This window comes from Toxorhynchites rutilus, chromosome 1 (assembly GCF_029784135.1).
Source record: "Toxorhynchites rutilus septentrionalis strain SRP chromosome 1, ASM2978413v1, whole genome shotgun sequence".
Classification (NCBI taxonomy): Eukaryota; Metazoa; Arthropoda; class Insecta; order Diptera; family Culicidae; genus Toxorhynchites; species Toxorhynchites rutilus.
The window spans coordinates 57,524,990-57,551,845 of NC_073744.1; the positions used below are offsets into that span (position 1 = coordinate 57,524,990).

The window sequence follows — 26,856 nt, forward strand, 5'->3', positions numbered from 1 at the left end:
GCCTTCTAAAAGGCAACCAGTTTACGATCAAAACGGCGCATATTTGACTTAAATTGGATAATTTTAAGTATGTTATTTAAAGCCTCAAATTTCGATGAGAATTACGACATTTATTTTTCCCCAACCCTATATATCATCTTATTCAATGTGATGAATTGTTATGGTGTGCTCAGATCTATTGATCCAAAAATTTCATAAACCCATCCAGAAATAAATGAGCAATAATTGTAAGTTCATGAGCCACCACTTGTATCGTCAATTTCGACTAATCAGAACTGAGTATTTCTGTTAGGATAGGGGTTGGGATTTTTCATTCGTTCGATAGTTAGTTTCATGTCATATATTATTTTATGCAATGAAAAAAATTATTATGGAGTGCCGAAATCGATTGACGCAAAAACCTAAGCAATCCATTATACAATGACTGAGCAATAAACGTTTGAAATTAAACATCTTTCACGATGCGATCGATTTTCGTTTTTCAATTCGTATTGGAGGTACCGAAAGACGGATTCCTACGTCAAAATGGTTTGAAACGTAGTAAATATCATCCAACAGATGACGCTCACATTGAGTGAATCCAAGCGACATCTGTCTATCGTAAACCAGAAGCCAGGGTGTGCGTAGCGAAATGACCAGATAAGGGACGCACACTTGGTCTGTTGTCAAAATACTCACCCCACATTTCTACCACCCACTCGTTCCAAAACTAACAATCACACGAAATGTCAAAACTGTGCAATTATTTGCAGCGTAGTGATTTCTTGTGTCCGTTCGTACGAGTTTTCTCCGCCGGAATCGAGTTCAATGCGTAAATTCGTGCTACGAAACTACGGAAAGTTTAGCTTGTTAAATAGTGTTTTCATCCAAGTCACAATTGCGATGTAATTACAGCGAAAAATGATAAATCCAACATATCGGTTGGATGGTGAATTGGGATAGCAAGTTTCTAAGCATCCAGGGTGTGATAATTATTTTTCTCTGCCGATTCGTATCTGTTCTATCTCCGTCTTCACCGAGTCTCCGATCTGGAAGATTTTTCGGAGCTATCGTGTATACAAAAATAACTCCTTATCAATTATTTCTCCAAACATCTTCGCGAGTGTGAGCAGCCACCGGAAGAAGTGTACAATTTCAACACAGAACTGCCGAGTAGCAGGAGCACCTAATTGCGATAATGGATTTAGTAGACATCGACAAAGTGTTGGATGATTTGGAGCTGAATGAGGATAATTGCAGAAATCTAACTCCTTCGGTCGCAGCACCAGAAGTAAAGATTGCAACAGCTACAGGTAAGGACAGATTAAGAAAAAATGTACACATGCAATATTGTTTACTGATACAAATTCTCGTGAGCCTCTCGGTGGTGTGTTTACAGTTCCAATTTTCATTTTTTCTCTTCTTGAAATCGTTCAGGGTCATGTGATTCAAGATCAAAACAATTCATACGCGCAGCACAAATAAGAGAAAAGAAATGCAATGATATTTGTTTACGCAGGATCATTTGTTCGAGACGTGATGAAACTGTTTGGTTTGCTTTGGTAGTAAAATTTACCCTCGCGAAATTAAGAATGAAAAAATTGTTTGCTTACGCACTAATTGATTAATAGTTTTGTGCTGTGGTATGTTCGCGTGACTCATAATCGTGATTGTTTTTAAATTACCGGCCTGCCGTGACTACAAGGTCATGGCATTATTGAAACTATTTTGACGCGGGAACATATACGCATTATCGATTATGTTCAAGATAAAAATGAGCTGATCAAGCGAAATGAATCAAATTTCAAGAAGGAAATAAGTAACAAGCGACACGTTTGCTCGATTGATTGCAGAGTATCTAGCAGAATCGGCTACTAATTTTTTACGATTTTGTCACATGCGCCATAAAAATATAACATAAAGTTCGTCATATTTAGAAAAAATATAATTCACTAGCTGACCTAGCAAACTTCGTCCCGCCCAAAATGGATTCTTCGTTATTAATGATACCTTTGAACATTTTAGTAGAATTTTCCGAACTCGTCATAACAATATAAATTTATTTTCAGACACAATTCTCGTTCAAGATTTTTCAACCACTTGCAAATAACATGTTTCTCCGTTACATGGAATAAATGTTTGATGCAGAAAATATGATAGAATGAAGATAGCCCTAAATCGGACAATTCATTTATCGTGTTTTGCTCTTATCAACCCATCCATTCCATTTTTATTTATATAGATAGAAGACGATATACGAGTGTGTTCTATCATATGAAAATTCATTTCCACTTTCGAGCGAAGATCAATTTCGTTACCGCAAACTTTAAATGGACTAACAACGCTTGTCAATATGTCAATGTAGCATACATACGAATTGAATATTTCGAATTTTCCCATTTTCCTTCAGAGTTATTCGAAAATTTTCAATTGTCATGTTTGGTTGGAATATTTGTATTATTTATTTGAAACCCCTTCTCCACTCCATAGTAGGGAGGAGTGTCATACCATCATAGAAACATTCCTCGGGCTCAAAAACCCTCACATCTCAAATCTGGATGCATTTGCTTTATTAGTTTTCGAATTATGCAGAAATTTGTGTTTCATTTGTATGGCAGCCCTCCTTAAAGAGGGAGGAGAAGTGTCGCTTCACCATAGAAACATTTATCGATCCATAAAACCTCTAAATGCTAATTTCAATTCCATTTGTTTGATTAGTTCTCGAGTTGTTCAGCACCCGCTCCTCCTCCTCTTTAGAGAGGAGTAAGGAGAGTCAAACCACCTTAAAACATTTATTGCTCCCTAAAATCTCAATGTGCCAAATTTGGTTCCATTTGCTTGAATAGTTCTCGAGTTATGCAGAAATTTGTGTTTCTTAGAGAGGTGGGAGGAGTGTTGAACCAACTTAGCAATGTTTCTTGCCCCCTAAAACCATCACATGCCAAATTCGGCTCCATTTGCTTGATTAGTTTTCGAGTTAGGCAGAAATTTGTGTTTCCTTTGTATGGCAGCCCCCCTTAGAGAGGGATGAGAAGTGTCGATTCACCATAGAAACATTTCGTGTCCCCTAAAACCTCCATATGTCTAATTTAGTTTTACTTGCTTGATTAATTCTCTAATGCAGAAATTGGGTGAAAAATCAAAGTTTCGAAAACGAAGGCGTCACACCGGAGACTTTTCGAGATTTCGAGCGTGAATAGCTCCTAAACAACTGAACGAAATGGTATGATAAACACTTCATTCAAAAGATAAAATGTCTACGCGTTATATACTTGTTAAGCTTCGATCCAAAAACTTGTTTAATTGACCTTAAAATTGCACACATTCACATTCAAAGATCAATGAATAAGTATATCCCTCTAGTCGGATGTTTTTAAATCACCCCCAGCAGGCGATGCTCTTTTATCCTTCATATGTACACAGAGAGAATACTTGGAACGGTGAGCTACCAAGATCTCAAAAAAGCAATATGAAAGCGGAATCCCCACTGCTTGCACTCTCGAAGCATTACTTCTACTACTCAAGTTTTATCGTGAGTGCAAGCCACAAACGATTAATCCCATTCCATAGAGCGGATGATGAGTTCTTGATCGTAAAGTGTACAAGAGACGATCAACTGAAATCTTACGGCACTCATCGAGGGATTTTTAACTCTCTATTGCACTGACCGCAGTGAGTGGCTGACTCAGTCTCGTGTCGATTTTATTTTGTTGTCATCTCCCGCCCGATAAACAGCAGACGGGTAATGGATGCAATTGATTAATTTTATTACCAGCAGATTTGGGCGAATCTCATCTCGCCCAAAATCGTTTTTGACGTGGGACTACGTCTAACCGGAATATATGAAGGGTAAAATGAAAACCTAAACACAGAACATGCAGGAAAAAATGAAAGATTTCGAATGCTTATAGCTCGAACATTTCGTACTGGATAGGAGAGATGTTTGCATCACTTGATAGGGAATATTTCTACGCATCTATCGCAACTAACAAAATGTTGTTTTTCATTAGATAAACAATTGAATAACTGTAAAATATTAGGCGTTATCTAAACGCCCTAACTGCATCGTTTTGATTGGCCCGATTTACGGTTTCCCTAACACAGCCATCAAAACCAAGCAGCCTTGGGGAAATCGGCATTGCAAATACATGAAAGTAGGGGGACTTTTGTTCTCATCGAAAAATGTTCCCTAACACAGACTTTAAAACCAAGCAGCGAAATCGGCATTGCAAACACACGAAAGAGCCTAGAGGCGAGTGAACTGAAAAGTTTAAACCCTCTTAAAGCCAAAAAGAAGAAAAAGAACACACGAAAGTAGGGGGAGCTTTTGTTCCCACCGAAATGTGTTCCCTAATAGAGATTTCTAAACCAAGGTGCCTGGAGAAATCTGTATTTCAAATTCATGCAAGTCGGGGGTATTTTTGTTCCGACTGCAATGTGTTTCCCTAACACAGACTTCAAATCCATGAAGCGTGGGGAAATCGGCATTATGAATTCATACAAATCGGGGGTATTTTTGTTCCGATTGAAATGTGTTTCCCTAACACAGACTTCAAAACCGAGGTTTCTGGGGAAATCGGCTCTGCAAATAAATGCAAACTGCGAGTAATTTTGTCCTCGCTTGCCTTTGTGCAGAGTGGAATATGTCTGTCCTAACATGATCTTCTAAACATAGGAACCTGGGAAAATCGTGCAGCCACTAGAAGCGAATGAACTTCCCAGTTTCAAGCAAATTCGAGATTCGAGAAGTATGTACACTTTTGGGATGTAAACTTCAGAGGGAAATGTAAAATAAAATAATCGTTTGATAATTTTTTTTGTCTTTATTGGAAAGATTTTCAGCCTTAGGCTGGTTCATCAAACGTTTGATAATTCTTCCGTACATATATTTTGTTCTAGTCATCATACCAAACGTAAAAGGTCCGTCATTAAATTTACGTGTAACGAAGAACAATCAATCACAATAAATGAATTGACTTTACACGGCATTTGTTCATTTTTTTCACTCACAGAGCAAATATATTGAACTCAATTGAATTTGGAAACTGTTTCATTCAATCAAGAATTTAATCAATACAAACGAATGATTGCTAAGCTAAGGTAGTTCCACGTCAACCTTGCGGTTATATCATAGATATAACCCACTCATTTTTTAGATTCCAATAATTCTCATTTCTCTCCAAATAATTTTTCCAATAGTAATTCAATTAGTGACTTCACGAAACACCTTTCGAATTCGATTGAATTTCAGACCCTTTTTTATTTCGTAGATAAAACGGATCACATATTTGATTAATTGAATTCTGTGTGGTTACGTTCTTCGTTGCGAATAAATGTAATGAATTAGTATGGACGTATGTTATTCATATATCGTGGACTTCCGACATATATGGCAGTAGATTTATCGAACGACTAATGTGTTTTTTATATCCCTTCAAACTTGTTGCATCTCTCAAGTGTACATACTGCTTTGACCGCAGATTTGCATGGTTGAATCTGGTTAATTTCAGGTATTCAGTCTTCATATTGTCGAATGAATACTGTTGGAACAATAGGTATCGCAGCAAATGATTATCAACATCCTACCTTATCATCAAACGGTATGCGAAGAATTTCAGTGAACTGACGGCATTGGAATAAATGCTTATTATCAGAGCGAATAAACGTCCGACTGGAAGTCATGAACATCAATTCAATGTGCCCAAGATAAATTTATCCTTTGAAGGTCATTAACCTTTCTAAAGATGATCAGATGGAATATATTCCAATGTCGTCTGGAATAACCTGTCCAACACCTTATGATCGTAATATTGTTTTTGCTATTATTCTGATGTTTCATAACACGGGACTCTATTGATTATTCGCCGAAAATGAGTAAAACATATCCTTGAAGTTAGCCTACGGTTTTAGTAGCAGTGCAATATGGTGAGCCAGTCTCAGGATAAGAAAACATTTAAAAATAAAGCTTTTTTTGACCTAGGACTACGTCTTTCATTTCTATACCGGGGTGTAAAATCAAAGTTTCGAAAACGAAAGCGTTACGCCGAAGACCGAGATTTTGAGTGTTAATAGCTCCTAAACAACTGAACGAAATGGTATGATAAACACTTCATTCGAAAGATAAAATGTCTACGCGTTCTATACTTGTTACTTTCTGATCCAAAAACTTGTTTCAATAGTCTTAAATTTGCTTTCAAAATAGGCTATTGAAATCACCAATCGGTATATAAGCGAGCGCCGCTCGGAAATCCACTCAGTTCTAATTGAACAGCGATTGGAGCATGTTGTCGCTGTTGTGGTGAAGCTCTTCATTTATCATGAAAGCGCGGATGAACGGTGTCACCAAGAGCCTGTTTGTGCACCTTAGGCCAGAAGGGAATCCATCAGGAGGAGAGTGATGCTACAAACGGTTCCCCGGGAAGATCTCGAAGCAGCCGCTACACACACACACATACACGCACGGAATTCTTTCCGTTTGGATCGAGAAAGACCCGGAAAATAATCTGCCAGTTCCTCTAGGAATTTAGAAATTCATGTGAAAGAGTTTATTTGAATGTTTTCTATCCATGTAACACTGTGACCAAATATGTTTCAATCAAGTGCTATTAACAGATGGTTATCGAGTTAGCATTAACCACTGGTGGGCTTCCAGTATCGAGGAAAATGTGGAAATATCTAATCGTTACTGAAAATAATCTGCCAGTTCCTCTGGGAATTTAAAATTACATTCATATGAAAGAGTTTATTTTAATGTTTTCTATTCATGTAACACTGTGACCAAATACATTAGGTTTTGTGATTTTTCAATCAATCGCAATCAACAGGATAGCTTCTGAAGATTATTCTTCCCCATCAGTAGGATATTTCCGTATCCAATATTGGATGCATAAAACCTTGTGCCTCCAACGTAACGCTCTCGTTTTTGAAGTTCTCCAAATATTCATTCATTCAGAATGAATTCAGATTCAACTTCATACAAATGATCTCTAAATCAACGATAGTCCTACGTCACCCTTGCGGTTATACCATAGATATAACCCACTTCCTGTTTTTTTGAATGAATCAATAGTAAAACAAAACGTCAAAAAATTTCTCAGCTTTGTGATAGCAGATAATCATTATCCATTTGAGTTGTATGAGTATTCCCCCCCACAAACTGTGGATAGTCTATCTGCATACAAATTATGTAGAGTTCCACAATCCAAAAAAATTATGAGCAAATATTTACGTGCTTACACAAAAAAACACATGTATATGTCAACATGCGCTAATTTATGTTTTTTGATTAATTCAAGGTAATCAAGGTCTTTTCTAGCCACCAGTTTACTCGGGCCCGAAAAAGGAGGTCTGTATTTGGGCTGGCGGAAAAATGTATCTCGCAAGACCACGTGTTCGATGTCGTAATAGCCTTGGCCAATAACGCATTTACATTAACTCATAAAATTAGTGATTTGAGGGGGATTATTGTTTGTAGTCTCTTGTAGATTAATTTAAACACCATCTGAGAAATCCTCTGTGAAACATTAAACATTAAAGTCGTCCTATCTGCTGTAGCGCATTTTTTTATTTTACCCAGTTTCATCGAAGTAAACACGCTCGGGAAGGAAAATTGAACGCCCGGACGAGAGAGCGAGAATCGTAATACGTACGTCATAGAGACACTCATTCCCATGGAGCAAATTCTTGTTAGGAGTTGAAAACAAAACGAGGAAGGAGAGTAACTCAATTATTCGAACTAGTTTCAGTCTAGCAATGTTTTGGTCAACTCAGAGTTACCAAGAGAAAATCATTTGGTTATGATGGGTGAGGATTAATAGTTAGTCGCAGTTTGCCCAGATTGGGATCTGCGCAGTTTGCGATTAATCGTAAATCACATCATGCTCCCTTGTTTTCCATCCTTGTTCAAGGCTGCATTGGAAGATATCCCTTCATGTCGCCAGTTCACTGAAATTCTACGCATACCGTCCGATGATTAGGTAAAATGTTGATAACTATTTGCTGCGATAACTACTACAATGATGCATGAATTGACCTAAATTGGGATTTGTTTGCAATTGAATTCGTAAATTGTTACATTCATTCACTAGTTTAATCAATATACACAAAAGATATGTCTGCGTAGCGGCAATATCGTACCCATTGAGGAACATCCGAGATGTGATTGTTGCTAATTGAAGAAACACAAATGATTACTAAGCCAACGGCAGTCCTACGTCAACCTTGCGTTTATATATATATATATATATATATATATATATATATATATATATATATATATATATATACTTTTGGAACGCCATTTTCATCGTTTGCCGGGGGCACTGTCTACCCGCCGCTGGATGTAGGGTAACACGTGGTGATTTGGTCATATGGGGTGATTTGGACCACCCCTCTATCTCAACAATTACGACTCAACTTGAATTTTTTATAATGTCATTTCCATCTATTGTTGAACCGTATGTACCTAAAGTAAAAAAAAACTTTGGTAAAACTTCACAAGTAGAGGGAAACGGTAACATAAACACAGCAAGCACTTTGATCGTCAAAAAATGTGAGTTTTCCGATAGTGGTTTTAAGGTTTTTCCCACTAATTAAACAAACTTTTTGTGTATTGTGCAGTATAGTTCTGTTCGCTTACAGAAAAGGGACAATTTGAAGTAGCGAAACTGTAAGTTTGATAACAATAAATGAAATTAATTGCATTTTAATTTTTGCGTGTTGTGTGAGGTGACATGGACACGTTTCTGTGGGGTGAATTGGTCCTACAGGTTTGATAATTTTCTTTGGTCTCACTGATTCCAGATGCGGCTGAATTACAAAAATAGGATGGACAGACAACGTTGGAAGAAGGAGGAGCTTGAAAGAGCAACGCAGGCCATCGAGAACGGATTTTCTTCGACCAAGCATCGAAAGGGTTTTTAAAATTGCTCGACCAACAGTGAAAAAATTCATGCAGAATTCGAGATGGTGTCAATCCAACTTTTCTGGTCTGGAATCTGGCCACCTGGTATCGATCCCAAAACATTGTTACAGATTGTAACATTATCCCAAAATACTTTACATAAACATAAGTATGTTTTTTTCGATGAAACACACACTGGACCAAATCACCCCACAGACGGTCCAAATCACCCCGCATCAAATTTTTATGTCCAAAAATCATCTCTTTTATTTTATGATATATTTGGTAGATTGAAGCTTTATATAATGATTAAACATTATTTATTGAGAGAAAACAAGTGTAGCTGTATACAATGTGACATTTTTTTTATTTAGACCGTATTGGTTTGGAAATATTAGGCGATTTGCTTAGGCGGTCCAAATTCCCCCTTTTTCCCCTATGTAATTCTCGTGTACAAATGAAAGTGCGCGAGCTGGGAGAGCGTTGATTAAGTGATAGAGATAGAAATCAATATTTTGCATCCTCGTTTCATGCCGTTCGTTCTTCTTTACTACCAAGAACGCTTGTGTACACGAGGTAGCCAAGTTCCTTATAATTTTCATGCTTTCCATACGTTTCCTCTTTTGTCCAAAAATGACTTTTTTCAAAAAGAGAAAAAAGTTAATTTTTCAAACCATCGGTTAACTTTGGAAAATAATAACTCAAAAACGAGAAAAACGCCTCTCTGGTTTCGACATATGTTATGTGAAAAATCCTCAGCTTTCCAGAAAACATATAAAAAAATATAACTTTGGTCCCGAGATTATGAAAACAAACAAAAAAAAAACAAATACAATCAATAATAATGAGAGCTGGATTCGAATTTTCTGCAGGTATAGTATTCGATTGGCTTTAATCTGATATGTCGATCATCTGAATCGGTGTAGTAGTTGAAAGGATATGAATTTGATTTTTCGGACAACGCTAAAATGGAAATGGTCACCCTAATGAAAAATTAAAAAAAATACGGGTCAAATGTTCTGCGATTAAGAACAAAACTACCAATTTTCACGAAAATCTGAGAACCACTATATCGGTTTGGCATGGAATGACTGAATATGGGTATCCTTGTTCCAGCCATGTTTATTCTGGTGATAACTTATCGAATTTGCAAAGAAAAGATATGAATAAACTAAAAATCAGAGCAGTGTACCTGTTTCGTTCTGCTTTCGGAGATTTTCAATCGTTCACACTTTGTAAATTAATAACAACAGTGCACAATGGCGCAATAGTGTAATATGGCGAATGACAATTCGACGAACGATATTGGTTGAAATGTATACAGTTTTTTTTAAATTAAATTCCTTTATTTTTACAGGCTCAGTTACATAAGTTTGAAGGAGCCGAATTCTTAACTATATTTTTACAACTATACATAAACATTTTATTAAATCTGAGGTTAGTAAGGTAGAAAACCGATTACTCGCGGTTTACTCGAGTTTAGAAGAGTGACATATTTTCTTAAGGAAAAGGATGGGATATAACGAAATTGTTACAATGATGATAACCACATACACTCAATTCTTAAATCTATTCATATATCTATTGTGTATTTACATTTCAACTTATTATACTGTTTATAGCAAGGGGACCAATCGCTCGCAAAGAAAGAAAACGAGGGTATAAGGATATAAGGATAATCACACACGAACATCGATAGCTTTAAGGACACATCTCTCATCGGCTGCCTTCCTCCAGCCCGGAGAGAGTTTTCTAAATTCGATCTCGCACGACCAAACAACGTGCTCGATGTCGTGGTAACCTTGGCCACAAACACAAAGATTGTTGTCGGCAAGATTAATACGGAAGAGTAGCGCTTCTAACGAACAGTGATTTGACATGAGTCGGGAGAAGGTGCGAATAAAGTCCCGACTCAAGTCCAGACTTTTGAACCATGGTTTGAGGTTAGGGATAATCGAGTGGAGCCACCGACCCAATTCATATACGTTCCATTTGCCTGGCCAGTTAGCGATGGTATTTTCACGGACTAAAGAATAAAATTCATTGAAGGCGATTTGACGCTGATAAATGTCGCCTTCAATCGCACCCACCTTTGCTAATGAGTCAGCCTTCTCATTACACGGAATTGAGCAATGTGAAGGGACCCAGACGAAGGTGATGACATAACAGCGTCTGGATAAAGCACTCAAAATTTCTCGTATTCTCTCAAGGAAGTACGGCGAGTGCTTTTCCGGCCTCACTGAACGGATAGCTTCGACAGAGCTAAGACTATCCGTTACAATGTAATAGTGTTCAACAGGTCGTGAGGCGACGCTGTCCAGCGCCCAATGAATTGCTGCCAATTCAGCAATATACACTGAGCAAGGAAACTGAAGACTATGGGAGGCGCTGAAAATTTTGTTGAACACTCCAAATCCTGTGGACTCGTTTATAGTGGACCCATCAGTAAAGTACATATTATTACAATCGATACCCCCATACTTTGCATCGAAGATCGTTGGAGCGATCATCGATCGTTGATAATCTGAATATCCATGGATATCTTGCTTCATGGACAGATCAAAATGCACAGAGGAATTGATGTAGTCAGGAAAACAAACACGGTTGGGAATAAACGAAGGAGGATCAACCTGCATGGAGATAAATTCGTGATATGAATTCATGAATCCGGAGCGAAAATTCAGCGCGATCAGCTGCTCAAAGTTTCCGATCACCAATGGGTTCATAACCTTACACCGGATGAGGAACCGAAGAGATAATAAATTGAAGCGATCTTTTTGTTGGAGTACGCCTGCCAAAACCTCGAGACTCATGGTATGCGTTGAGGGCATACATCCCAACGCAATACGGAGACAAAGATACTGAATTCGCTCGAGTTTAATGAGGTGTGTTTTGGCAGCTGATTGAAAACAGAAACTGCCATACTCCATAAGATCTTCGGGATGGGCTCCCCACCAGGTGCCGGTAATTGTACGGAGAAAGTTTATTCTTTGTTGGCATTTTTTACTCAGATACCTAATATACCCCCAAGTACATTGGAGTCGAACCAGACCACAAGATACTTGAATGACATAGCATGAGTCATCGGTTTACCCAAAAGTTGAAGCTTTGGTTTTGCTGGTCTATGCTTCCTAGAAAAAAACCACCATCTCAGTTTTCTCCGTGGAGAATTCGATCCCTAGCCCAATGGCCCAGGTTGAAAAATTGTTCAAAGTATCTTGTAAGGATTATTGCTGGTCGGATTCATTTGATCCTACGATAGACACCACTCCATCATCTGCAAGTTGTCTTAGGCTGCAAGACAATTGTCAATGTCGCTTACATAGAAGTTGTACAAAAGGGGGCTCAAACATGAGCGCTAGGGGAGACCCATGTAAGAGAACCGACTTGCTGCCGAATCTCGGTGACAAAAGTTCAAATGTTTCTCACCAAGCATGTTATATAACATATTATTCAATAGAGGCGGCAGACCCCGAGAGTGTAATTTGTCTGACAAAACCTATATTGAAACAGAATCAAAGGCCCCCTTTATGTATTATTCAGTATAATTGTTTTTTTTCGGTGTGAGTCATTTGAATTTCACGAAGAAAGCAACGCGAGACAATCATTCGTCCACTTGCCCCTGCGGAACCTATATTGTGTATCTGAGAGTAGGCCATTCGTTTCAACCCAACGATCAAGGCGAAACAAGATCATGTAACAATTTCCTTCTACAAGACAGCATTGCTATTGGGCGGTACGAATTGAAGTCGGACGCGGGTTTTCCGGGTTTTTTAATAGCTATAACTCGTACTTGTCTCCAATCATCTGGAACAATATTATGCTCCAGAAACCGATTGAATAAATCCAACAAGCGATGTTTCGCCACATCAGGGAGGTTTTTCAGCAAGTTGAACTCAATCCTATCCGATCCCGGAGCAGCATTGTTACATGAAAGGAGAGCAAGAGAGAATTCTACCATCGAAAACATGGAATCAAGATCGCACCTATCTTGTGGTATATCTCGAAAATTTTTTTGCACTGGAGCGGAATCAGGACAAACCTTCCGTGCAAAATTAAAAATCCATCGATGTGAATATTCTCTGCTTTCATTTGTTGAAGAGCGATTTCTCATGTTTCGAGCCACCTTCCTTAACTTTTTCATTGACGTTTTTCGTGACAAACCTCCCCCAATAAGCACGTTTTTTCCCTTTGGTCATGTTTTTGAATTAATTTTTAAGGGCTAAATATGTTTGAAAATAGTCAATGGTTCCACGTTTCCGAAAAACTTTGAATGTATACAGTTAAACGTAACTAATAGTGCTCGGCTGCCAATATTTAGAATAGTTATAGTATTACGAGTATACACAAATATAATTAATCAGAAGAAATAAGATAGCTAGTAAGAAAAACAGTATTTTATGTCAAGTGTGCGGAATTATGCACTGGCTGGTATAAGGGAGCTTCACGGTACTTGAAATTTAATGTACGCCAAATAAATACATTGACTGCTTTCTGGCCAATTATAGCGTGCTTAAAATTATCCACCTCTCTATTATTATTGCTCGTATTTCAATAACATTATTCTATGAAATTTTTTAAACGACCCTTTTTTCTCTTTTCTATGTCTCTTCATGATTCTTCAGGCATCACACCGGAAAAGGCATCAAAATATTCAACTTCGCTGAAACACGTGTCGAACTCAAAAGTAAGCGCTCAACCACCAGTCCATGAGAATGGAACCAACGCATCCAATACCGTACATACGGGCACCAGCAGTAGCTGCATCAGTGGCCCAGAAAAGGATGTTGCTAAAACTAAGCCAAAAACGAATGTGGTGAACGTTTCTACTGTATTCTCGAGTCTTAATGAGTACGTCAACGCAGGAACGGAGCTGGAAGAGAAGCTCCAACAACAAGTTGAAACACAAAAGGCGGCTCTGACCGTAGCTGTTATCGAGAAGAACGGCACCGATTCGAGTAATGGTGACAACAAACCTCTGATCTCACCGTCCAGTTCGTCAATTTCTACCGAGTCTCACTCGTCCTCGTTGCTCGATGTACGGGGATCTTCTTCGTCCAGCACCTCGAACAGCTCCAATTCGGGTCGCAAACGGAGCAATAGTAGCAGCGTCACATCGTCAACTTCCACCAGTGACGTTGACGAAGACGACGAGGCGCACGGACATGAACGATTCAACGAAGGATTGTCTTTGAGCGCGGGGGATTATATTCTGGATTCATCGGAGAATACAACGCTGGCAACGACGAACGAAGACCAGCCGGTGAGTCAGGTGGTGTTGGAGAAAAAGTCGGGCCCCAGCGAACAGCAGGACACATCAGCGTTTTCGTACAAAAACAGTCTGTATTCGGACACGCTGAGTAACGATGTTATTAACCTAGAAGGTATGGTCTTGTGGTATGTTCCATTGAAAAAAAAAATATTCCAATGTTTTTCAGGTATTTCATCGATATCTTCTATCGTGGCAGTTGACTTAACAAGTGCAGGCCAAGGAGACAAACCAGTGGAGGGGATTTTAATACCACGCCAGAGAGAACACAAAAAAGAGGATGCCATGCTGGCTCAATCTGAGATCATTGAAGAGGATAGAACCGAAGTGAAGAAGGTCGTTGGGTTTGAATCTACGATGGATGATGTATCTGATACGGAATTGGAGAGCTATCTGCAGGAACTGGAAGAATACGATATCCATCAGAACATTGCACCTGGTCCAAGCGCAGCGTCAGCGAGTTCAACTGATCCGCAACCTGTAGTGGAAGAGAGCAAGGAAGAATTTGAAGAAAAAGATAAAAAAGACACTGTCAGCATCGGAAGTCATAACAGTATTGAAACCAGAAGTGACGAAAGCATCCCGGAATCAAATAGAGGAGAAAATGACGATGATCTTATTTCTCAAGCGTCTACCCTCGAGTTTAACGATCTGGCAGCAATGGCATCCGCCAACGGCACCAACGAAGTACCAGATGTTCATGTAGATGATATTCCGGACAATGAGGTGATGGAATTCCAGCAAGAACCAGTCGATGATGGGAGTGAAATCAAATTTATCGACTGTACGGAAACGGAGTCCGCCGTTATACGAGAACATCAAAATGTAACTGAGGAGGCTGGCGATGACAACGTTGAACAGTTAGTACGCGAGCAACATGTGACACCTCCAAAGGATACGTTAGAGTCTGAAAGAGTTCCTTTGCCCAGGCCAAGCTCTCTGGAACTGCCACAGCTGGATAATTTTAGCGAAAAGCAGAGCTCTCCTGGTCATACACCGCCCTCGTCAATATCTCATGGAATTGATTCAGATCAGGGTCTCACTCTTTCTTCCACGAGTTCAGATGACTTTGTACCATCGATTGCGATAGTTCCTCAGCCACCATCGGCCCCGCCAACGGAAGACAGTGAAGGACTTATTCACCAACCGCCCGGTGGCGGTCTGTCCTCGGGTGATTATCGACCCTCGGCTGTCTTAAGCAGTGTCCACTCTCAGCTGGGCAAAATTCCTCCATTCTGGGTACCGGACAACTCGACCAATTTCTGCATGCAATGTAACCTCAAATTTTCAATAATCAAACGGCGCCATCACTGCCGTGCGTGTGGACAACTGCTGTGTTCAGCTTGCTGCTGTCTGAAAGCCAAACTTGAATACCTCGGAGACGTTGAAGCACGCATCTGTATTAGCTGCGACATAATTCTCAACCAGCAGCAGCAAGCACTAGAAGAGGCGCAATATGGGTCCCAGTTCGAAATAGCCGCCGGTGCATCTGGTCTTCCATCAAACCGCCAACCAAATCCAAACAATCCAATGGAGTACTGTTCAACTGTACCACCGTTCCAACAGGCCAACATCCACCCTCACTCTCCCATTTCTGTGATGGTTCCAGTTGGTGTGCTGAAACGCGCTGGAGCTCCTCCACGCTCCAACCGCAAAGATAAGACTGTGATCTTCAGCGACGGCATTCGGCCAGGTTGCGATCTGACCGAGCTGGACGAGAACTGGGATGCCCAGCCGAAAACTTCTTCCGTGTTGCCGGCAGGGGAGAAGAAGCGAGGTCGTGTACAGACACCAGTCTCGGGTATGTAGCGCTAAGTTGTGTAGTTTAATTTGCTCGAACAAATTTACATTTTAAGGCGAATCATTGTTCAAAAACCATATATCAATGGCGTCTCGTCCATATGTTCACCTCATGCACTGCACAACCTGATATTTAAAAAGAAAAAAAATGCGAAGCGCCCCTACTATACTCATCAGCACGGACTATAGTTCAATGAAAGAAACGTATGGAAAGTATGAAAATCATACGACTCTCCCAGTCCGCGTTCATTCACTAGTGCACCAGAATAACGTAATTAGTTTCTATTCCTACTATTTATTCTACGCTCCCGCAACCCGAACTAAGAGAGCTATACAAGCCTCAGACTCGCAATCGGATCGACGCGCTTGGCGTAAGGTGCTTCTATACACCAGCTCTCTGAATGCTTATTTAGCGCCAATGATTTATATTGTCATCGACATCAGTTCGTGCTTTTTTGTGCACCAGGTCGTATATAAAAGTACAGATAGAGCGGCGCTCACACGCTCTAGTGAATTATCAATGTATTAGTGTCTGTTTCGTGCACATTTGGCTTAGCACGTGCAGGCAGTGTTGCCACACGTACAGATTTATCTGAAAAGGTACAGTTCTTTTCGTTATTTTTGGTACAGATTCTGTACGGTACAAGGTACGGATTTTCGTCAAAAAGTACAGGTTGGTACAGATTTTCCCCGCGTATGAAATTTCTTACATTTGAACAAAGCAATATTAGGGTACATGACGACTATTAAGCCACAGTATCGCTTGGTGCTGCTGCTGATCATAAAAGCTTTCATGAAACTTAAAAAAATGACAAACAAATTCGAGGTAATACAGAAAATTTTGGAACTCAAGTTGCTTAAAATCCTACAGCCGTCGGCCACCTGTTGGCTTTCTTTAGTGGCGGTCAGAGATGCCAACCTTCCTGATTTTTCAGGATTTCCCAGACTTTTCAGCACGCTCCCTGATATCCTGACGAACACTCAACTTATCCTGATTTTTCTGAAATGATCCTGATTTTTCCTGATTTTTGTACTCTTTACATTATTGGTAATAAATATACTGATTTCCATGCCAAAGTTTTCTGTCATGATAGTTCTCCGGTTCGCACTTGTATATATCTTACATTAAGTTAAATTCTCTAGACGCAAAGCTGCAATCAATTTTTTAACGTGGGACTACGTCTAACATGAGTATATAGGGGGGGGGGTAAAATGCAAACCTAAACACAGAACATGCTGAAAAAATGAAAGATTCCGAATGCTTATAACACGAACATTTCTTGCTGGATCAGAAAGATGTTTGTATTCATTGATAGGGAATATTTCTCCGCATCTATCGAAATGAATAAGATGTTATTTTTCATGAGATAAATAATTAACTGTAAAATGGTAAGGGTTATCTCTAAACGCCCTAACTACCTCGTTTTAATTGGCCCGATTTACGCTTTTCCCAACACAGCCATCATAACCAAGCAGCCTTGGGGAGATCGGCATTGCAAATACACGAAACTATGGGGACTTTTGTTCTCACATAAATGTGTTCCCTAACACAGACTTCAAAACCAAGTAGTGTTGGAGAAATCGGCATTGCAAATACATGAAGGTCGGGGGTGTTTTTGTTCCGACTGAAATGTGTTCCCCTAACACAGACTTCAAATTCTTGGAGCTCATACAAGTCGGGGGTATTTTTGTTCCGACTGAAATATGTTTCCCCAACACAGACTTCAGAACCAAGGTATCTGGGGGAATTGGCATTAATGCAGGTCGGGGGTATTTTTGTTCCGACTGAATTGTGATTCTCTAACACAGACTTTAAATCTAAGGAGCGTGGCAAAATTGACATTGAAAATACATGTAAGTCGGGCGCATTTTTGTTCCTACTGAAATGTGTTTGCCAAACACAGACTTCAAAATCAAGGTGTCTGGGGATCTGGGGATCGGCTTCGCAAATAAATGCAAACTGTAAGTACTTTTGTACTCACTTGCCTTTGTGCGGACTAGAATATGTTTCCTTAACACGGTCTTCTAAACATAGGAATCTAGGAAAATCGTGCAGACATTAAGGGCGAATGAACAATCAAGTTTAAAGCTTCTATAGTATAAAAAGTAGAAGTTGAAGTTGTTGATTCTAGCAAACCGGGGGTACTTCGGCACCCGCATGCTTCCCGAAAAGTGTTTCCCTAACACGGATTACAAAAGCGGGTACGAACTCAACGCTTTGGCTCGGTTATTCAAGATTGCATTGAAGGATATGCCTTTATATCTTCTGCTCACTGAATTTCTACGCATACCAATTGATGATAAAGTAAAAAGTTGATAACCATTTGATGCGATAACACCTATTGATTAAACTATATGCGTTCGACGTACATGTCAAAATCGAAACTGAGTGCCTGAAGTTCATCAAATCAAGTAAATTCGCGGTTCGAGAAGTACGTACACTTGAGAGATGCAAACCTCAGAGGGAAATGTAAAATAAAATAATCGTTTGATAATTCTTCCGTTCACACATTTTGTCCTAGGCATCATACCAAACGTAACAGGATTGTCATTAAATTTACTTGTAACGAAGAACATAATCTATCGCAATTCATGAACTGACCCTACATGACATTTATTCAATCTCTTTACTCACAAAGCAAATATATTGAGTTCGATTGAATTCGGAAATTGTTTCATTCAATCAAAAATTTAATCAATACAAACAAAAGATTACTAAGGTAGTCCCACGTCAACCTTGCGGTTATATAATAGATATAACCCACCCATATTTTGACGTAGGATTACGTCTTTCGGGAACATATTGGGGTACAAATTGAAAATCGAAAATCGAAAATTGTCCAATTTCAAACGCTTATTGCTCAGTCATTCGATGATGGATTGATGAAATTTTTGCTTCAATCGATTTCGGCACTCCATAACAATTTTTCATATTGAAGAAAATAATATATGTCATGAAACTAACTATCGAACAATTGAAAAATCTCAACCCCTACCCTAACGGAAATACCAACTTCTGATTGGTCGAAATTGACGACACAAGCGGCGGGTCCCTAACAGAGACATCAAAACCAAGCTGCCTAGGGGGAATTGGCATTGCAAATACATAAAAGTAGAGGGAGTTTTTGCTCCCACCGAAATGTGTTCCCTAACAGAGACATCAAAACCAAGCTGCCTGGGGGCACTTTTGTATTGCAAGTAGGGTGAGTGATACGATTAATTCTAGCAAATAAAATTTAAATTTGGAACTTTAATGTTGGTTGCTTCGTTAAATTTCATATCAATGACCGATCGTGTTTTGTGAAAAATTTGGCACAAGTGTAAGTGTAGAGCAAGGGGACGAATTACCCGCAAAGGAAGGAAAAGAGGGTATAAGGATATAGGGACAATCACACACGAGAACTTGATACATGAAACGATTCATTTCAATTTTCATAAACAAAAACCAAGGTGTGCTCGACAACGGGTCGTTTGGTCTAAGCTGTCTGTTTTGTTGTGTTCATTCTCACCCAAAGAAAGTTTATACAATGAGAAAAATTGGAAAAGTGAAGAAATATTAGAAAATATTAGAAAGTGATTTTCCATATGCTGTCCATATAAGATTAGGTGTTGTTAATCCAATTTAAATTCGCATCAACAGAAAGCCTAACGGAATCCTACGTCAACTATGCGGTCGTGTCTCGGACACAACCCTCCTGTGACTTTTTTTTTATCTCTATCTTTATGTTTTGTGGCTTTTCAAAACAGTGTTAGAAAATTTCATGAAACCAGATTGTCTGATGAATTTATGAAATTCAAATGAGATTAAGTTTGAGGAACACCATTGCTTTATCGAGGATAATGTGTATGCAACAATTTTCTGTGCCGCAATGTGCAACGCGGAAATATTAGTGAACTAAAAGTGCAGTGCAATACAATTGACGATTATCGCAAAATTGTGAATGCGTTAGAGAAGGAAAAAACTCTCTATTATACCTACCGCTTAAAAGCTTGGAAAGGTCTAACTGTGGTGCTGAATGGCATAGAAAAGGGTGTTTACCCCGATGACATAAAAAACGTTCTAACCGACAAGGGTTTTGAAATGTCTTCGGTTACTAATATGTTGAACCGATTTAAAAAAACCGCAGCCGCTCTTGAAACCGGGTGAAGTGCATCCAATTTACAAAGTCACTCGACTTTTAAATCAAGAAGTGACCTTCGAAGAGCCGCACAAACGGACTGGTCCTGTGCAGTATCACAACTGCCAAGGATACAGGCATACCAAAGGGTATTGTAACTCTCCAGTATTCTGCGTAGTCTGCAGCGGCATACATGAGACAAAAACATGCCCAGTCTCAAGAAAAAAATGCACAAAAATGCAACAGCTGCGGTGGCAATTACACTGCAAACTACAGGGGGTGCCTTGTATACATAACATTAAAGAAAAAACCGCAAGAATCTCGACAAAAAGCTGCAACTAGCAGACCTGCAAACCATCAGCCAACCCTGCAACCAACGATAAATACAGCCACACTTCCAAAACCCCAACCTCCTGGTTTCACGCATACGCCTAGCACATCGTATAGGGATGCTCTATTCTCTCAACCTTCAACACCAATAATTCCTCCCGCGGACCAATTACGAGCATTTATGGTTTCAATTATGCAACTTATGACATCAAAGCAAACAATGATGCAAGAAATATTGTGCAGCCAGCAACTTCTCATCCAAAACTGCAATGTTCAAAATACCTTTTTTTGAAAATCTGCTATTGGAATGCAAACGGGATACATAACCATTTTAATAAAATTAGACTATTCTTGAACCAACACGACATTGACGTTTTTCTCATCAATGAAACTCATCTGACGGTCACTACAACATCAGAGTCACGGGATATGATTTCTACGGTACAAATCACCCGCACGGGTCAGCAAGAGGAGGGGCTACGGTCCTCATCAAACGAGATATTCCACACTATTTATGGCACCGTCACAGTACTCTAAATATCCAAACAGCGGCTGTGTGCATCGTGAGTAAATCAGAGAAATTAGTACTAACAGTACTCTACTCTTCGTTGAACCACCACCCTTCGGAGGAGGAACTGAAATACTTCTTCTCACTCACGGGCATCGATTTATCGTCGCTGTTGACTTCAACGCAAACTACATCTTTTGGGGATCAAGGCTGAATACCACTCGTGGTCGCGTATAATACAACGTTATCACTGACTCTGGCTATGACAATGCATCATGCGGTGAACCGACACACTGGCCAGAGGATCTCGCACGACTTCCGGACCTGCTAGATTTCGCTGTCACAAAAAATATTAACAGTAAACGAATTCGATCGAAGCTTCTTCTGGACTTATCATCTGATCACTCACCAATACCCTGGAATACTACATAGAAAAGGAAGTGAAGCAGACGTCATCCAATCTCACTGACTTTTCAACGAACTGGACAAAATATAAAACATATATATCTCCTCTAACATTCTCGATCTACCTCTGGATAACGACCATCATATCGGGGACGCAGTTAATCAGCTGAGTGTACTCATGAAGAATGCTGCGAAGATAGCTACCCCACCTATGAAGACATAGAAACACAAAAAAAATGTTTCTGCTTCCCACATAAAAGCAGCAGTTGCAGAAAAGCGACGACTAAGATGAATCTGGCAAAACAAACGATCGTCAGAATCTAAAAACCAATTCAATATGGCACAACGTAAATTAAGAAAACTATTATAAGACGAGAAAGATGAAAAATTCCATAATTACTTAACTGAATTGTTGCCAAATCAAGATACTAATTACTCACTATGTAAGGCAACTAAGAATCTAAAACGACCTTACAGGTCCCACCGTTTAGAATGCCCTCTGGAATTGGGCCAGAAGTAACGATGAAGGAGCACCAACTTTCACAAACCATCTTCAAAAAGTTTTCACTCCGAATCAATCGGGACCTAATCAAGAAACGCTCGAATTTTCTGGTGCTACAAACCAAAACAAAATAAAAATCAAACATCGGCTGGTGAGACATGTTATCAAAAACCATATAAATGTAAAAAGTTCAGCCGGTATTGACCACATCAATGGGCATATGATCAAGGAGTTACCTGACCTCGCAATTAAACATCTCGTGAGAATTTTCAACGTGATGACCCATATAGGATATTTCCCACAAGTATGGAAAATTTCGACCAACATTATGATTCCTAAGACAGCGAAAGATACATTGAAAGTGGAATCTTATAGACCTATCAGTATTATTCCGATCTTCTCAAAAGTGTTCGAAAAAATTATCCTAAAAAAATCAACGCCCGAGATTGAAAGATTGATTCCGAATCATCAATTCGGATTCCGAGCAAAACATGACATTATAGAACAAGTGAACCGAAGAAGAAATTCGTAAAGTATATGAAGGCCGCGGGTATTGCTCTGCTTTTTGACGTGGGACTACGTCTAACCGGAATATATGGAGGGTAAAATGAAAACCTAAACACAGAACATGCAGGAAAAAATGAAAGATTTCGAATGCTTATAGCTCGAACATTTCGTACTGGATAGGAGAGATGTTTGCATCACTTGATAGGGAATATTTCTACGCATCTATCGCAACTAACAAAATGTTGTTTTTCATTAGATAAACAATTGAATAACTGTAAAATATTAGGCGTTATCTAAACGCCCTAACTGCATCGTTTTGATTGGCCCGATTTATGGTTTCCCTAACACAGCCATCAAAACCAAGCAGCCTTGGGAAAATCGGCATTGCAAATACTTGTAAGTAGGGGGACTTTTGTTCTCATCGAAAAATGTTCCCTAACACAGACTTTAAAACCAAGCAGTGAAATCGGCATTGCAAACACACGAAAGAGCCTAGAGGCGAGTGAACTGAAAAGTTTAAACCCTCTTGAAGCCAAAAAGAAAAAAAGAACACACGAAAGTAGGGGGAGCTTTTGTTCCTACCGAAATGTGTTCCCTAATAGAGATTTCTAAACCAAGGTGCCTGGAGAAATCGGTATTTCAAATTCATGCAAGTCGGGGGTATTTTTGTTCCGACTGGAATGTGTTTCCCTAACACAGACTTCAAATCCATGAAGCGTGGGGAAATCGGCATTGCGAAATCATACAAATCGGGGGTATTTTTGTTCCGATTGAAATGTGTTTCCCTAACACAGACTTCAAAACCGAGGTTTCTGGGGAAATCGGCTCTGCAAATAAATGCAAACTGCGAGTACTTTTGTCCTCGCTTGCCTTTGTGCAGAGTGGAATATGTCTGTCCTAACATGATCTTCTAAACTTGGGAACCTGGGAAAATCGTGCAGACACTAGAAGCGAATGAACTTCCCAGTTTCAAGCAAATTCGAGATTCGAGAAGTATGTACACTTTTGGGATGTAAAATAAAATAATCGTTTGATAATTTTTTTGTCTTTATTGACAAAAAACTTAGGCTGGTTCATCAAACGTTTGATAATTCTTCCGTACATATATTTTGTTCTAGTCATCATACCAAACGTAAAAGGTCCGTCATTAAATTTACTTGTAACGAAGAACAATCAATCACAATAAATGAATTGACTTTACACGGCATTTGTTCATTTTTTTCACTCACAGAGCAAATATATTGAACTCAATTGAATTTGGAAACTGTTTCATTCAATCAAGAATTTAATCAATACAAACGAATGATTGCTAAGCTAAGGTAGTTCCACGTGAACCTTGCGGTTATATCATAGATATAACCCACTCATTTTTTTCTTGATGTAGCACAAGCATTCGAAAAAGTCTGGCACGAAGGACTGCTTTATAAAATTAAAAATATGCTACCACAAGTATATGAAATTATGCGTTCTTACCTACTGGAAAGAAAGTTTCATGTTCGGTATAACCAAACTCTATCAACAGAGCGAGAAATTTATGCTGGCGTTCCACAGGGCAGCGTTCTTGGACCAATTCTCTATCTTATCTACACAGCTGATCTTCCGACCGCGCAGAACTTAATAACTACAACATTCGCAGATGACACAGTTATTCTCAACAGTCACAAAAACAGAACGATTGCTTATGATTGCTTCTCCAGCACAGCACTGGTCGTGGAAAAGTGGCTTCAAAAATGGAGAATTAAAGGAAATGAAACAAAATGTGTCCATGTTACGTTCACGCTTAATCAGAACACATGCCCACAAATCAAGTTCAATGGATCTGCAGTGCCTCAATCGAATGAAGTTAAATATCTCGTTGTACATCTAGATCGCCGTCTAACCTGGAAGAAACACATAGAAGCAAAGAACATACAATTGAAGATGCGAGTAAATCAAATACATTGACTAATCGAGTGGAAATCGAAATTGAAACTGGAGTTCAAACTACTTCTATTCAAATCCATGCTGAAACCTATTTGACATTACGGCTGTCAACTATGGCAAACAGCTTTAGCAAGTAACATCGTTTGTTCCAGGCTGAAAACCCAGAATTCACGATGCTAAATGAAGAGCAGAAAGATTTTTATCGAAACATTTAGCTATTCTCACTAATATCTGCGAGAAATATTACGTTGTTACAATGTCCAATGCTATTGAATTTGGAATGGCAACAGAAGAAACTATCAGAATAATGAATGGCAAAAGACATATCACTTTTAAGGGTATTTGTCATAGTTTTCTACGTGGAGCTGGTCAGGCAAATGAGAAAAAGATTCGATTTTGATGATCCGACGCTCAAGACTGCGGCAATGTTAAATCCCAGAAACTTCTCCAAATCGACAAGCATTAACGTTCTGTTAGAGGCGTTTCCAGGATTCTCCGAAGGGAATATACAAGATCTGGATAATGAATTCCTTATTTCCTTATCCTAAAGGTAAAATTACATCAAAAGGAAATTATGTGTGTGCAGGATTGGTGGACAAAAATTGGATGACTAAAAAGTCGGGTGGGTAATGTCGGGGACATAACCGGAGTGACGTAGGACTATACAAAGGGGACAGCTTTTGTTAAATATATACATTAAATATATTGTTTTATTTTCTTCTCCTACGTGAATACCTACCTATCTACCTGGAAAATGGATTAGTTCACTGTTTACTCTTTATGAATATGTTGATGGTTCTGAAAAGAACCTTTGGTGTTGTGTTTTTGTTATCACTCGATATTCCCATCTTGTTCGGTTAAACCTTCCTGTTTAGCTATTGCGTTTGCCACTCGCCACAGCTTTCATAGTTGGAAAATTTCTTCCCATCCAGCTTGTGACATGTTGTTCAGTAAATTACATTTAATGCGACGTGCCGGAGAAACACTTTGCCACTCACTGAAACTAATTGTTGCCTTGATGAGCGCCGAACCGAAGCTGCTCTGTTCTTGATGCGGATTTTCTGATTGTCGTGAGCAGCTTTGCAACCAACTCGAGCACTCCGACGGCCGAAACTCTATAATCGCTGTTAGGTATACTGGTGCTCCGGCACCAATCCGTTCGACTTAGTTACCCTTGCGGAGCAATCAGTGAATGCGACCAACAGGAAACTGGAGACCTGCACGGTTCGAGTGAGACTTTGCCTTTCCCTTAACTCATCCTCCTTTGTTACGTCCACGATGCCGATGCCGTACAACCACACGGGTTTACGGTTTGAAAGAAAATAAGATATTTTTTTGGGGTCCGCGTGTTTTATACTCTAGCGGTACACACTCACAGGATAGAGACAAATCGGCAGACTCAGCCAGAGGGGCGAGTCCAACGAGACGAACGAATGAGCGTTAAAAGGGAGCGATGGCAAAAAATACATTCATTACGATTTGTTCGCTCGTTGGATTCACATGCAGGCTAAAAAGGGTCCTTTTCAGGATCACAAAATTATCTTCAATCTAAAGAGTTTATTGTTTTGTTATCACTCGATATCCCCATCTTGTTCGGCTAAACCTTTCTGTTTAGCGATTTGTTGCCACTCGCCACAGCTTTCACAGTTGGAAAAATTCTTCCCATCCAGCTTGTGACATATTTTACAATAAATTACATTCAATGGCACGTCGCATTACCACCACTCAGTATCGGATTGGAGGTAATTTTAACCTGTAATTGAACATTTGCGATGACAGTGGTACAGTGTTGACTTTCAATGTGGGGTCATAATTTGGACCCCGAACTCTATGTTTACAAAAATGTCCAACTAAACATGTCGCATTACAGGTCCGTCCAATTAGCTAAATGTCGAGATAAGTGTAAATTACTGTACTTTCAATTTAGAAGCAATTTAAGAATTGGTGAAAATCAATAAGCTCAGAACAACTGCCAAATTCACATACTCATCAGATCCTGGCAAACAAATTATGAAAAAATCAATTTGTGTTTTATTATTATTTTGGATATTGTTTTAGAAAGCATTGAACTGTATTTCCTAAACACTTTTTTGGAAGGTTTAATGGCCCTGAAAAGCGCCTTGTTTTATGGAATGGTTCCAATTTAGAAAACTTAGTACTCGTGGTTTTGAAAAAAACCATTTCGAACGCCCTCGATGCCGCCTTGTTCTGGATTTGCCATTGAAGCAGTTTGTATAAAGAACAAACTTTTTTCTTCTGCTACCTGCTGCCGTTTTGCTATTGCGTTTGCGTCTGCCTGTTGTTGTCTTGATGTCCACCGAACCAAAGCGCGAGCAGTTTTGCCAGCCAACTCGATCACTTCGGCAGCCGAAGCTCTATAACGGCGGCTAGGTGGACTGGTGCACTGGTACTAACGCGCTCGGCCTAGCTACCCTTGCGGGGAACTCCAGATCAACACGGTTCGAGCGGGATTTTGCCTTTCCCTTCACTTTTCCTCCTTTACCATGTCCAGACATGGCTGCTTGGGTTGGCTTGTTGATGTGTTGTGATGCGAACCGATGTGGTGTACGGTTTGAATGAGAATGATCGTTACGGCAGCGGAGCGGGGATTTT

The 26,856-nt window shown here is 39.5% G+C and overlaps 1 protein-coding gene across 2 annotated transcripts in view; it reads left to right on the top strand.

Moving 5' to 3' along the window:
* Positions 1-715: 715 nt before the first annotated feature.
* The window catches only part of LOC129776149 (zinc finger FYVE domain-containing protein 9), a 38,351-nt gene continuing 12,210 nt past the window's right edge, over positions 716-26,856 (top strand). For both annotated transcript variants that reach the window (XR_008743063.1, XM_055781598.1), the window contains exons 1-3: positions 716-1,292; positions 13,507-14,265; positions 14,320-15,951. Coding sequence is in view for 1 of the 2 variants with exons in the window: in XM_055781598.1 (XP_055637573.1) it covers positions 1,178-1,292; positions 13,507-14,265; positions 14,320-15,951 (2,506 nt within the window). In the remaining variant the exon portion in view is untranslated. The remainder of the gene's footprint in view (positions 1,293-13,506; positions 14,266-14,319; positions 15,952-26,856) is intronic.